We start from the raw sequence: 14,574 nt of genomic DNA, 5'->3' as shown, positions 1-14,574 counted from the left end.
CCCTCCCTCCCTCACCGTTCTGCGCCGCGGCGGGTCCCGGCAGGAGCGCGGCCGTCGCCAGCAGCAGCGAGAATGCGGCGGGGAGCGGCCCGGAGCGCGGCATCCTTCCGTCCGCGGCCGGGGAGGGGAGCCAGGAGGAGGAGGAGGAGGAGGAAGGGGGCGGCGGGGTGAGGCGGGCACCGGCGGGCGCACAGCGGCTCCGGCTCCGTCCTTCTCCGCCGACCTCCTACCGCAGCGCCGCGCCAGCTCTCGCGACGCCGCCGCCGCCTCTCGCGAGATTTGACGGGGCGGGGGGGCGGCACTGAGTGGGGAAGGGGGGAGACGCGAGGCCGGACCCCCCCCCCCCCCCCACCGGGCCCGCACCGCCATGTTGGCGGCCGTCACCCGTTACCGGCCCCGTTACCGGCCGACCCAGCCTTTAGCCTCCCGTCCTGAGGCGCCGAGCTCCTGGGCCTCGCACCGGCGCTGTCGGGTGCTGCGGGGTGGGCCGCGTGTCTGTGGTCACCTCGGGGCAGGTGGAGGTGGGGAATGGCGGAGTCCATCGTTTGGTGTGAGGAGCACCGCACGCCTCCTCCGTTCGGTTCTTCAGGGGCTTGTAAGAGCAGCAGATACAGGGGAAAGGGGGCAGGCGGTGTTTCGGCTCCGGTCATAGGCGCAAAGGTAATTTAGGATTTTATGTGCCATTCTGCAGAGTTGGGGGGTGTCAGATGAACGCAATCTACCCCAAAGTGTTCAGCCACAACAGACCTAACTTACCTTAAACACTGTTTGCTCAATCAGATACATGCATAAAACCATAATGAATGTGTTTTCCTTCAAGGGCCCTGTCCTTACGTGCACAAATAAGAGGCTGCAAGAAGCGACAGCGTTTGCCCCAGGTTAGTGGTGGAGCTGGGGATAGAAAGCAGAGGAGCCCGCTCCTGGATTGCCAGACATGAGAAGTGCCCTGGAAAACAGCTTCTGCTGAGCTTTGGGCAGCTCTTGCTGCACTTTGCTGTTTGTAGAGCACCGATTCCAGGTCAGAAGTGCTCTGTGCACTGGTTGCTCTGTGCTGTGCTGGAGCCCGCAGCCAACAGCAAGCCTAACGCAGTGATTTAAGCCAGGTTTCCGACTCTTCTCCCTCACAGGTCAAAGCAAAGGGCTAGAGCTTGCAGCTCAATGGGAGCCCATCATTGTAATGGACACCCAAAGTGGGGAGGTATGAGAGTTGCAGGAGACCATGGGACAGAGCAGCAGGGAAGGATGCTGGGGTGGGAAAAGAAAAAAAAGGGAAAATCCCTCAAAACCGGATTTTTCTGCACTTCTGTCTCCAGTCCAGACATCTCTGCAGGCACTGGTGTGCCCACAATGGAGTGTGGCAACATCCAAAACTGTCCTCATTCCTCAACCTGCCCTGCTGCAGCAGTGAGAGCTTGTGTGACCAGGGCACAGGCTGCAGCCTTGCTCCCCCTCATCCCTCAAAGCAGGCGCTTCACTTGGTACCTCTCATCCTTTCCTTGCCCTGCTTATGCTCAGCTGATCGTTAGCAAACAGGCTCTGAGTCCTTTCAGTGTTGGTGTGACTCAAAGACTGGGAAGGAGGACGGGACACACCTTTTCCATGAAAAGCCTGCTGCTCGCTTGAAGCCGGGGAAGTTGCTGCTTGAGCGTTTCAGACTCATGATGATCACAGATTCACAACTGCAGCTTCACAGGGCTGAGGTCACATGTGAGAAGCACTAGGGCATATGCTAGTGCTGTATATAACCCTGGCTGCCCCTAACTCTCCAAGGATGCTGTGTTGGTAGATTTGATGTGCATCAGAGATTCCACTGTGCTGTGCAACCCGTGTTGGAGCATTTCCATGGTGCATTTCCATGACTCACTAGTCGTGCCAGCTGAATCATCTGTGACACTACTATTTGTTTTCTTGCCATGGTGCAGAAACATCCTCTTCTTCCCTTTCTGTGGAACAGTTCTGACAGTAGCCCTTGCAAACCAGAAGGGATAGGCAGAAAGAGCCAGAAGTCAAGGTTTCGGACAGTGGTGCCCATCCTCCTGCTCTTTGCAGGTTGTTTCACCTGCTGAATGTTAGCTCCAGAGGATTCTGCTTCAACTGCTTTTTGCAGACACCCACTCGGCATTAGGCCTTACCTACACTCAGCTGTTTTCCAAGTTTGGAACTAGTTAGCAATGTTCTTGCCTCTGAGCATGGTTTGTATCTGCACAGTAATACTTGTTTCGTAACCATGGCAGCTCACAGTGACTCATGCTGCCAGAGGCCTGGGCCAAAGTTAGCAGAAGGCTTTTTCTTCTTTCCCCTTCCATAACCAGCTCAGCACACTCTTGTGTTGTTAGATCTTCTCCCCACAATTGCATAACTCACCCATCACGTTCCTCTGGCTCTGTGCTGGAGACAATCCCCAGACACACTGCCCTGCTTACCGCCAGCTTCACCCTGTGTGTGTGCTCACTGGGAGCTTTGCTCTGCTGGAGTTTCCCTTGAAGGCTCTGAGGTGGTTACCCAGAGCGGTTAATGAAGATTGTGCAGACCTAAGATGTTGTGAACATGCTACACAAGAAACTGAAGAGGTCTTTGCCATGGCCAGAGGAGGACTGTGCTGACAGACCTGATCTGAAGCTTGCTGTTGCCTTCAAGAGCCCTTTGGGGAGCAAACAGGGTTCCTACAGTTCCCTGAAACATATATGTTACAAGACCTATTCCTGCCATATTCCAGCATCCAGCCATGGCTAGTATAGGGTAAAAACCCGTTCTACCACGTCTGAGTACCTCCTCCTGCAACAGGTTGCACTTGTAGTGGAGAAAATGAGGATTTGCCAGCGACAAAGTCAACCTAGTGGCTTGGTAGGGAGGAAAGAGGTTTCTTACAAAGGCTGGTATTCCACCAGGCTGAGCCTTCCCAGGCTTTTCTCGTGTGGGTATGGTGATTCCAGGGCTCATGAGTGGCAGGGGAAAGTCTGACATGTCAAAGTTTCCAAGTACAGTAACTCAAAATCCCTGCATTTTCCCTTCAAGCAAGGCTCATCTTTTCACCTGGGATGTCTCAGTTTTGGTTCTTCTCTGATAATTCCTTAAGTCTTCAGCAAAAGGTGGTAAGAAAATGTTGGATTCAGAACAAGAACCCCACGTAATCGGCAGCAGATTCATTAAAGTTTCAATTCTCATGTTTCAAAGCAACATCAGCCTTTTTCCTGCATGATCTTTCAGCCTGTCTTCTTGTGACAGGAAGGGCTTAAGAGATCCCTGTTATTCAGATGTGTTTATTGATATGTTTTAGCACTTGAAGCAAGCTTTGCCTCTAGAAGGCTCACTTGCACTCACCTTCATTTGCATCTATTATTGGCAAGTTGAAAATGTAGGATAGAGCACAAAGCACTTGCTGACGTCTAGCAGCACAGCCCTGCTATTGCAGCTGCTCTCAGGGCTGAGAAACACCAGGTAATACTGTGAGAGCTACGTGCTAGAGAAAACCCAGATCCATCTCCAACAGGCTCCAATCAGCTTGTAGCCAGACACACACACACAGAGTCTATTTGCAAACCAGACTGCACTGTCAAGTGCATGATCAAGATAACATGTTTGTTTTGTGCGTGCCGGGGGAGAGATGAATGAGCAAACACAATGCAACACATCTGTGCACATATGTTATATAGGGCCAGCCAGACTCAGACCCCAGCCCTCAGTGCTCCTTGCTTGCCTTGCAGCATGGCAGAGGAGTTGGAGGTAAAGCATCCCAAAAAGCATCCCTGGCCTTTGGGTTATACGCTTAATGTATCTTAGATATATACAGATTAATCTCTCCAAAGGCACAATGGCAGGCAGGGAACACCATTAACCTAATCAAGGAACAGAATGGAGCTATCAAACAGAGGTGACACCTATCCCAGTGAGTCACCACAAAAGTTCTCTGGCTCTTCTTACAGACAGAGCTGTGCTGCATGGGGGACTCCTTACAAGCTTTCATCCTAAAGAGGCAGAGAAAGATTGAACAGGAACATAAAGTAGTGCTCAGAGGAAAGAAGCACAAAGGAAAAGCTCATAAAATTATAGAGAAACATGTTCTGAGGAATGAGAGTCAGAGGAAAAGCTTCTAAAATTGGAGACAAGTGGCTTTCTGGAAAAAAAAAAAAAAGAAAAATGGAAGAAAAGGAAGAAAGCTCCCAGGGTAGTAATAAGAGAATATAGATGTGCTTTCTTATTTTGCAGAAAGCTCCCTTTACACCTCCCAACCCCACTGGGTAACGGCAGTTTGGTTATTTCCAGCAATCCCCCATCCTGCTCTGTGTTCGAATGTTCCTGTCGGAACTGGTCAAAGTGTTTTAACTGATCACATCCCCCCCCCCCCCCCCCCCTTCTTCCCGAAAAGAACTGTGTTTTCACACAGAACAATCATTGTGACAGAAAGGGTAGTGTTGATCAGAATCATTTGTAGTGTGAACAAAGAGTCCAGTGACAAATACCAGCATATTTGATTTCATCTTTGTTAGGACAAAAGTCTTAAGTTTGTTTAACCTTCTTTTCTGCAGAAAAGGAGCAAGAAGGACAGAAAGAAAGGAAAGGGCTTCCCCCCTTCCTGACCCAACTTCACAGTTATTTCTCTCAACTGTGATTATTTCATCCATACAATACTGGTTTTCTCCACCCACTTTTTTAGGGAAGTGCCTCCAATAACTTAGTTTCCAGTCAGATACCCAAGAGCTGTTCCCTGACCTCATTATCCCAAGGAAAACGATAACGTTGTCCTCCTGCTTCCGCTGGGAGCTGTTCCATCCAGCCACACGGGGGGACACCCATGTTACACCCAACTTGCTCTTGGAGACCGTGGGTCCCAGCCAGAGACCTCTGAGTGGGCTCAGGGGGAAACCTGAACATCTGGAGCAGCTGGCAGTGATGCAGAGGTGAAGCTGTGGCTGATGCCGTCAGGAGTAGACGGCAGGTGGCACCCATGGATTAGCGCAGGGCTTGCTCAGGGTGAGCGTGAGCCTGGCTGAGCAGTGCCTGCAGCTAGGGCTTGGCTTCATCTGGAAGAGCAGAACAGGGATGTGTAGATTGCATGCAGAGACATCTGTGTCCTGTGGGGGGTGGCCTGGGGCTATCACACATAGGTCATTCAGGACAAGGGTTTTAAACTGAAAGAGGGGAGATTTAGATATGAGAAATAAATCTGTTACTCTGAGGACAGAGACACTGGCACAGGGTGCCCAGAGAAGCTGTGGCTGCCCCATCCCTGGCAGTGTTCAAGGCCAGGTTGGACACAGGGGCTTGGAGCAAGCTGCTCTAGTGGAAGGTGTCCCTGCCCGTGGCAGGGGTTGGAGCTGGGTGAGCTTTAAGGTCCCTTCCAACCTAAACCAGGCTGGAGTTCTGTTAGCCTGTGAACTTGGCCTTGGCCAAGGGATGCTCACAGCAAGTAGGGTTGTTGTACCAGGAAGCACCAAGGACAGTGCTCCCTAAGGCAGGGGGAAGCAAGGGGACATGATGGCTAGCAGGGATGGAGCAGCCCTAAGGTACCTGATTAAGGAGGGCAGGAGGCAGCCAGGAGCCACAGTCTTCAGGCATGTTCACAGCAGTAAGGTAGGCTTGAGGCCAAGCTGAGAAATCAGCCCACAGCTCAGGATCAATTCTGGTGGATCAACCAAAGTCAGACACAGCCAGGACAATGCCCCAGGCAGGTTCAAGGTGACAAAACAGACCTTGATTTAAGGTGGAAATCAGTCTGGATCAGGATTCAGATCGATAGGACCCATAATTATGCACAGGTGTAGCTAGAGCTCAGCTAGAGGCCAGCACCCCAGGAGCACAGCACAAACAAGGATAGAGGGCCCTGGGCTAAGCTTAAATAGTCTGCAAAGCCCACAGGCACGTGTGGGTGTGAGTCCCAGGTGGGGCTGCTCAGGGCCATTGGCATCCTCAGGACTTGTCACCCAACCTGCAGGCATCAGTTGCTCAAGAGATAGATGAGCTTGTGCCATCCCCAAAGCACTGCACACTGTTTATTACATCAGGGGACACCTCAGTGAGCCGCATGGGTCCTCATCTTGGCGGTTAGAACTGGATGACCTTAAGGTCCTTTCCAACCCTAACTATTCTATGACTCTATGTATCTGTCTGTGCCACCCGGGCCCTCTGCTCTTCCCTGCTGAGCTCATGGTTCTTGGTCCCCGCTCCACCTCTTCCTAAAGGAGCACCCACATAGGGGCTGAAGCCTGGTTTGGGGGAGCTGGAGGCAGCCCAGTGACCCAGACATCAATGACAACTGTGCTATCATGGCTCACATCGACCGCAGCCTCTTGCTGCCTCCCCCCTGGGTCCGGCCGCACGCAGCCAACGAGGCAGAAATGCCGATGCCTTTCACTAAACGCTGATGATTAAAATGAAATGAAGAGCATCAGGATGGATCATTGTGGGGAGGACAGGGGGAAGTTCATTATGACTGACAGACAGCCTGTGGCAGCACAGATTGCTCGTGATAGTGCAGCGGGGACTGTGCATCACACGTGTGGGTATCGGATCTATTATACATGAGGGTTATTTTCAGCATCCCCTGCAGGTCATGCTTTACCAGCTAAATCAAAGCTAAAGGTATTAGCTGGCCTTTATGCCTTGTGGCAATTAGATTACAATTTTCTGAATGCCATGTGGTGCAGGTCAGATTGGACCTATGGGGTTTTCTATGATGAAGGTGGCCCTGCTCATTGCAGGGGGGATGGACTAAATGACCTTTGAAGGTCCCTTCCAACCTGTACTATTCTGTGATTCTGTTCTATGATTCTAGCTTCAAAAGATCTACTGGCTTCCTCTGATCAGGCTTTCTGAGATGGGGCTGTCTGTGCTGGCCTGGGCCACATTAATATAAGCTAATGATGTAATGGTTTACTAAAAGTGATTTGATGACACTTGAGGCTCCCTTCTCCCTAAAATAAACAGCAGTCATGAGGAAGGATTGAGCTCAGCTATGTAGGTACTAATAAGCTTTAGTGGCCTTGAGCAGCTTCACCTGGGAGCCCCACTGACCCTCTGCCCATTGCTCCATATAAGCTTGGAGCCAGGTAGCTGCTCTTGCTTTGAGCTGGTCTGTAAGTTAGTCTGTCTTAGCCTGGGCTGGACTTTCTGACATGGGGCCTATGTATTTTGTGTAGGTAACTCTGTTTTCCTGTCTCTAGATGGACCTCATCCAATCCAGTCATCTTCCCTGGGGCTGCTTGGTCCAGTATGATGCTCCCACTTGTGCTGTGGTTGCTTTTATCTCTTGGTTCAGTCCTATGCCTGTTCCTCACTGGCACTGAGGGAGTGATGGGTCTGTTGTTCACAGGCCAGCTTTTTTTTCCTGTATGGGTACCCTTGGTGTGGGGCCTGGGGGGCTGTCAGGAGCCTCAACCCCTTTGACTGAGATAAGAGCTATTCCTTCAGCTTCACTTTGTGCCTGTTGTGTATTGGTGGCTGAAGTGAGGGCTTGCATGTCCCCTTCTAGCAGGTAGGGTCTTGCTAGCATCCTGCCCTGGGCAATGCCAGGTCTGACCCTTGGTCTGCAAGGGGTCTGTTTTACCCCTTTCCCTGGAGGTAGGAGCTTGACCTCCTCATCCAGCAACATGGGCTCACCCAGTGTGACTTCAAGACAGCATCAGGGGAATGAAAAGAGCTGGTTTTTTGTGATGTATTTGGCTCTATCCCTCCTTGGGAGCTGGAAGAGGTGGGATGGAGCATGGGGCAGTGAAATCCTTTCAGAAACTCTGGAGTCGTGCACTGTGCAGATCCAGAAGCCTTCTCCCAGGTGGCTGGGGATGGCTGGAGTCCTTGAGTCACCTGAGTAGCTAAAAACCCTTTCATAACCCCCAGAACCTGGATTCAGGGCTGGCGCTTTGTTGGTCAGTGCCATGCCCTGCTAAGGCCTGGAAATGAGCAAAAATGGGAGAATTGGGGGTTTCTCATGGAGGCTTTAGGTTGGGGGTGTGTGTGTGTGTTGGGGATAATGTTTGGGCTTCAGACCTCTGGCATCTTTGAGAAACAAGAAAGCTGCTGTGGAAAGGGCTTGGGAAGAGCTTTTTGGATGCAGATGCAGAAAGTAAAGCAATTTCTGAGCAGAAGTGGTTTTGATTAATAAGAGAAAATGAGCAATGGGGGATGGCACTGAGTGGCCAGGGGCTCAGCTTCAGTGTCTCACCCCTATCTCACAGGGGAGGCTTAACTGATGGCAAACACTGTGGCTGATACAGAGTTAGAGCTCCTCCACCCTGAGCAGGGAGGACTTTTATAGCAGTGAATGGATGAGCATTGTGAAAGATGACTCTGATTCTTGGGGCATTGCTGGGTTAGATTGCAGTAAAATTGCAGCAAAAAGCAATTTGGCTTTAATCAACTCTATAACAAAGCCCCAGCATGGAAAAGAGCAGAAGGTATCACAAGATAGGAAACTGTCAGCGGTGCTGGAGCTGAAAGATAAGATTGTGCTCCCTATGGCTACACTAAAGGAAGATGAATTATCCATAGGGGCGACTCAGAAAGACAATAATGTACAATTAAAGTTGTTTGAATTACAGTTTCAGGGAAGCATGGGTGGAAGAAAAAGCCTATTTAAGTGGAAAGTCTGAAACCTCTTTCCCATGTACTTTCAGAAAGCAGAACTAGTTTAGGAAATAATAGATAAATCAGGCAGGGCAATGGCTGAAGAGGAGCAAAGGATGAGTTAAAAGGGACATTACAGAGGGATGTTGAGCATGAGGGGTGGATGGATGGGAAGTGAACCAGCTCTGAGTGTGCCAGGAGCAAGGGGAAAGGCTGGGGAAGCCTGAAGAGTGGCAGGAAGGCTGGGAATCTCATGTCCAGAGGCCCTTGCCAGCAGTCCTGGCTGGATTGCCTCCCAAAGCCTGCGGCTGGTGGGTGGTGGAGGATGGCTGTGCTCCAGCGAGGCTGGGATACTAGGAGCAGGGGTGGAACTGCGACCACGAGCATCTCTTCACCCTCTATCCCCTCTCCAGGTTCCATACACAGTGTTTTACCTTGTGGTGCTGGTGGGCTTTGGGAGTGGATTCCAGACTTCAGGCAAAGCTTGGTCCCGAGTTGTCTCCATTAAAAACAGCTGAGGAGGGTGCAGAGGTATGTGGTTATTTCAGGCTTGTGCTGACGTCTGGCCTTCTCCAGGCTTGGTTTAAGCACAGTGCAAACAAACCACAGGCTAAAGGGTTAAACAAATGCTGCATGAGGAATGTGTTTGCAGGAGCTCAGATAACTGTCCTGAAGCCACCTGCATTCCTGGTGGGGCTTTGCTTGGATCGGCCAGGGCAGGTAGGACCTGTGGTCATATCCTGCAGCAGGTCAGTGGGGTCTGTGCTGCAAACCTCCCCTAAGGCTCACCAAGCTGCTGCAGAACGTGGGGGAACAAACAGCTCATCTTCAGCTTGTCATGCCAACGTCTCTGCCTGGCTTCATGAGTGGGAATCTCTTGGTGGGACTGTTCCTAAGCAGGAGGCAGGATATTTGGGAGACAGTCGGTGTATCCTGTGCTGCAAGATCCCCTAAAAAGCTGTTGGTTCCTTTTGCTGTCCCACCAGCCAACTGTCGAGGGGGGCCCAGCTCCAAACAGATGGTGATGGGGAGGACTGGGATGGGGATAATGGTGTGAACATGGCATCTTTTATGTGATACACTTGACACGTTGCCATGGGACAGCTGCAGTTTAGGAGGCTAAAGAATCAGCTGCAGACAAGCTTTGTAGTGACTTGTGCAGTTGCCATATTCCCTTCCTTGCAGGCAGCTGCCTTGGAGGAAGAGGAGGAGGAGGATGATGGTGGTGGTGAGATGGAGGAGCTGCTTTGGGAAGGGCTTTTCTTGGAAGAAAAGCTCTGTTCTGTGCAGCACAAGGGTGGGCTCCAAAAACGTGTGGGTGAGTCTGGAGATGTGGTGCACTAGCACCCAGCTTCCTGAATCAGCTGCTCTGGGAGCAGCAGTGTGGAGGTTATTCCTTCCCAGGGCTTCATTTTCCTTCTGCTCATCCCTTTCCCACTGCTGTACTAACTCCTTCTCCCCAGTGACCTATCAGGACAGCTATGGCACCGATTATGGTTAGGATGGAGCCAGGATGTGTGCTGTGATGCCAGCTGGCTGCCACCCTGGGCTGTGAGTGCGCCTCTGACTCCTGCTTAATCTCTAACCAAGCTGGTAGGAACCCAGGCATCCCTTAGGCTTTGACCTCCTTTCAGACTTAGCTAAAGTTTTCTAAAGGGAGGAAGAGGGACAGTAAGCACTGTGATCATCACTTAGATTCCCTGGGAAACTGGGACTGAAAGGGATATTTGGAGTGTCTAAAGCAGAGACACTAACGGCATCATGGTCCCTTTACTTCAGGGGTGCTGCTGTGGTGTGGAGGGGTTGGGATGCTGAGCAGGAGAGTCTGGGCTGTGTGTCTGTCTGCAGCTGACAGCAGGCTCTGCCTTGGGAGCTCTCACAGCAGATGGTGAGCAGCAACCAGGGGGTGGAGGCTGCCAAGTGAGACCTGCTGTCTGTGCCTCTGCCAGGCCCTGCACGGTCTCTGGTGGGCATCTCCCACACAGGAGCTGAGGTCCAAAGTGCATTAGGATGTAATACAGTCTCTGGCTCCCTGCTGCTTACATCAAGTCAGCCCCAGGGATGATTAAGGTTCTATTTTGGGGGGAGTAGCATAAAGCTTTGCATTAGCTCAGTTGCACTCTGCTGTCGGGTCAGTCCAACTTCACATACCTTATGATGGTAAATAGAAGTGTTGAGTCACCATTAAGAGTCTGTGCAGCTTTCAGGCAAACCTGGTGTTCGTGTGGACACAGCATGTATCCCTTACCTTGTGTGTAAGTAGCTTGAATACCTAATGGACCAGGCATGGTTTGTTCTTCGCTGGTCTGAGATCTGAAGTTCTGCATGGCTGGGTTGTGGTGTCACTGCTTTCTTTGGGACGTGGTGACCCCATCCTGCTGTGCTGTGCTTCCACTTTGGCCCTGTGCAGGTATTTATTCTGCTTCACTTCCCTTGCTTGTGCACTTGAGGTTGGCTGTGGTGTTGCTGCTGTGCTCTCTACGTAGAGTTTGCTTATTGTTGCAGTCTGGACTGTTGGAGAAAACACCTTAAGGAAAGGCCTTAGAGATAAAACTTCCTTTTTTTAATGATAAATTGGTGAAAGTCCTGGTGAAAGCAATCTTGCAGAGGTGTTCCTGGGGAAAAGCTTTGTGACTTTTCCCTGATAAGAAAATACCTTACTAATGTTTACAGATCGCCTGCTCTGAACTGAATGAATTTCCTGGGAGGTGAGAATGCAATACATGCTTTGTAAGTGAGCCAGAAAGCCCTGTGCTCCCTGCCTGCTCCTCTGTGAGCTGGCAATCTGTCTGGTGTGGTCAGGAGATGCAGCCCACAGCACCGTGATGATGGGTACAGGGTCACATGGTGGTGTTTGGAGAGCTGCATCATCAGGAAGCAATTAAAGCTGGGGCTTTAATGGGAGTATCCATCAGGTAAAGAGGGGGGAAAGTGTGTCTGCCTGGACAGGTTGCATGGATTCATCTTCTGAGACATCCCAGCTGTGGAATTCCTCCTCTTGGGAGGGAGCTGCCAGTGTTATGGAATCTTCATCCCATGTTAGGGTGGACTCTGCAGCTTCCCACCTCTGCCTCACTCTACAAAGAGGACCCATGGCAGGACCAGACCTGGGGTGCTCAGTCCCTGCAGGACAGGGAGATGCCTTTTGCAAAGCCATCAGTGCTGGATTTGGGGCATTTCTCACCTCGGGTCTCATGTGTGCATTGTTCCTGCCTGCTCCTGGCCAGGCCAGCACCGCAGCTTGACTGGAGGAGGATGATGAGGGAGAGCAGGCCCTGGCTGTGCTGCTGTAAGGTGGCTATGGGACAGCAGAGGATGCTGCAGGGACAGATGAAGGCTCTGGCAATACCTGGAGATGAGCACAGAGGGGTGATGCCTTTGGGGGAGCAGTTCTTATGTTTCTTAGACTGGGGGGGGTGGTATTGGAAGGTGTTTTCATTCATCCTGCCCTTGCTGGTTGTTGGGTGCTGATGAGTCCCAGCACAGTAGGGTTGTTGGAAGCGGTGGTGGCTGCAGCAGAGGTGCTTCATGCTGTAGCTGCTTATGGCTGCAAGGCTGGGTGGAAGGACTGGGGGATGCCTGGGAAGGATGTGGAAACAAAAGGGCAGGAAAAAAAGGCTCATTTTCCATGTCTGGGGGAGGGGAAATGCTCTCCAAGGGCCTGGTGCACAGCTCTGCCTACCAGCTTGCTCTTCCTCCCTGTGTGCCTCAGAGGCAATGCAGCTGGAACAAAGAGGAGCCTTTTCATCCTGCAGCGGCTGCTCCAAAGCAGGCTGCCGAAACCATCTGCACACAGAGCAGCTTCATCTTCCTGCTCCTGAGAGGCCCTGTGTGAAGTGGGGAAGCAGGGGAAGGTGTGTTTTTTGGGGTGTCGAAGGCAGAGAGACATCCCTGGAGCCCAGATATGGGCAAAAACCCCTTCATGTGCCCCAGCTCTGCTCTGGGGACTGACCTGTCCTGCTAAGGAGCTCTCCTGAGCTGTGCCCCACTCCCCAGGGTGAATCTGGGCTGCTGATCCCAACACAAGTCAGCAAGAGTGGTTCATCTGCAGTTGTGGGAGCACCAGCGCTGGCAACATCTAGCACTTTTAGCTATTGTCATTTAGGACAGATAAAGCCCCCCCCTGATTTTAAGGGGAACTATTTGCTGTAGCTGATATGAAGGACAGATGAAGGCTGCAAGCCTGTTTTGAGTGTCTCCTGGTGGTGGGGTCTTGTTTCTGTGCTTGGGAAGGAGAGGAGGAAGGGTTGGTGTGTACCTGGTGCAGAATGGGATTCATTCTATTCCTCGCTAGCTTCCCCTGGGGTGGTTCTGCATCTGGAGTCCATTGCTGGGCCCTCTGCTTATGAATGAGCCTTGTGTACCACAGAAATGCTGACTCTCTCCAAAGCAGCCTCCTGCTCCACACACAGGCCTAAACCATCTGTGCTCGGGTGGTGGTGAGTGATTCGCCATCCCCAGCCCTGACCCTGTGCCTCAGGATGGCCACATCCAAAGTGTTCCAGCTCTGTTCCTCCTGAGTGAGCAGGATTGAGGTTATCCGGATGCAGCCTCATCAAAAACGGCTCGGGAGGCTCCCAGGTTAGTGTTGGGATTGTTTTCTCTTGGCACTGGCTCACTGCTCTGCCTCTTGGTTCAAAGCAACCTCAAAACCCCCTTCCTGCTTCTCCAGATCCTTTGCTTTTTGCCACTGTGATGGTTTTGAGTCTGCAGCAGGAGCCAGAGCTGTTTTCCCTATGTCCAAGGATCCTGCATTGAAGGAGCTCCAGCCACTCACCCACAGGGGTAACCCAGTTACCACTGCATAGAGCTGATTGATGTTCACTTCCAAAGTGCTCCAAAATAGATGATCCTGGTAGTTTTGGGGCTTGGAAATCTGCATGTAGCCAAGGTGGGATTTACCCTCCTGCCTTGTACTGAATTGGTCATGAAGATGCTGTGTGCCACATGTCCTGTGCTGGAAGGAAACACAGGAGATCCTCCTGAGCATTGCAGATTTGATTTCTACATCCTTGGCAGCTGGAAAGTGCTGGTGCTGTGTAGTATTTCCATGCTTGTGATGGGGAGGAGAAACAGCCATGCAAGCTTCCCTTGGGGTGCACAGAGCCCACACGCTATGGACACCTTGTTGGGAAGCTCTGGATTTGCTCCAGTACCTCCATCCATTCTTTCTGGTTATTCTTCCTCCCCTTGATCAAATCCTGTGAAACTAAACTGGCAAATTGCAGTTCTTTCCTTTGCCTCTCTGTATTTTGTGTCATTACTATGCACATTTTGATGCACATGCCTTGTGTACTGAAGGGTTCGAGGAAGGAAAATTAGTCCAAAACAATCACTTGTGATGGAGAACATCTACTGGTTAAATCCCTCCCCGGAAGGCCTTTCATTGTTAATCATGAGCAGGCTTGCAAACAGCATGGATTTGAATTTTTAGCTAGTTTTGATGTTGAAAAACCTGTCTTTGTTTCCAAGCTGTTTAGTTTCTCCTTATTTAACAGTAAGAAAGCTCCTGGTGCTCCGATGCTCACTTTGGATCTTCAAAGACTAACAGGAGCAGAGTTGCGCTCGCAGTTAAGGTATCAAAGCTGTGATGCTGCTTTGATCATGTGAACTGTTGGGAGAAGGGACAACGTGATGGAGCTGTGATGGTGTGAAACTTTGCCCTGGGCAAGGTTGTGTCTTTTGGGGGGGCATCTTTGCAAAATCTTCGGTTCCACCTGCATTTTTGGGTTGCTGAGCTTTGGTGCAGGAGAAGTCCAGGGACCTATTGCTTGTGGGAGAGGGAACCATCTCATGCAGAAGGTCCCTGCAACCCACCCCTGTCTCCCTGCTGCAGCGCTGAGGGGCTGATGGCTGGATCTTCTCCATTGGCTGTCCACACATCCAGGCTGAGCACAGAAAGAGAAAGCCACTTGATCTGCAGGGCACATCTCGAATGGAGCCCAGGGCTCCCAGTTTAGTTGCAAGGCTTTTGAAGTACATTGGCTTCACCCTTTCTCGTTCTTGCTGCTATCA

At 51.3% G+C, this 14,574-nt stretch overlaps 1 protein-coding gene and 1 long non-coding RNA gene across 2 annotated transcripts in view; one reads left to right on the top strand and one right to left on the bottom strand.

The window, feature by feature from the left end:
• Positions 1-246, bottom strand: part of NPTN (neuroplastin) — a 57,876-nt gene extending 57,630 nt beyond the window's left edge. Inside the window, exon 1 of the mRNA XM_061447358.1 lies at positions 16-246. Coding sequence (XP_061303342.1) covers positions 16-103 — 88 coding nt within the window. The 5' untranslated portion in view covers positions 104-246. The remainder of the gene's footprint in view (positions 1-15) is intronic.
• Positions 247-6,226: 5,980 nt separating this feature from the next.
• Positions 6,227-14,157, top strand: LOC133265701 (uncharacterized). The gene is made up of 3 exons (XR_009742088.1): positions 6,227-7,046; positions 12,929-13,140; positions 14,058-14,157. It is a non-coding gene; the product is annotated as an uncharacterized LOC133265701 (long non-coding RNA).
• The last annotated feature ends 417 nt before the right edge of the window (positions 14,158-14,574 follow it).

This window comes from Pezoporus flaviventris, unplaced genomic scaffold (genome assembly GCF_033815535.1).
Source record: "Pezoporus flaviventris isolate CSIRO_AGI_PZ_B2104156 unplaced genomic scaffold, CSIRO_AGI_Pfla_v1 ptg000006l, whole genome shotgun sequence".
Lineage (NCBI taxonomy): Eukaryota > Metazoa > Chordata > Aves > Psittaciformes > Psittacidae > Pezoporus > Pezoporus flaviventris.
The sequence above is the reverse complement of the archived record's forward strand: the minus strand, read 5'-3'. Positions and strand labels throughout refer to the sequence as shown.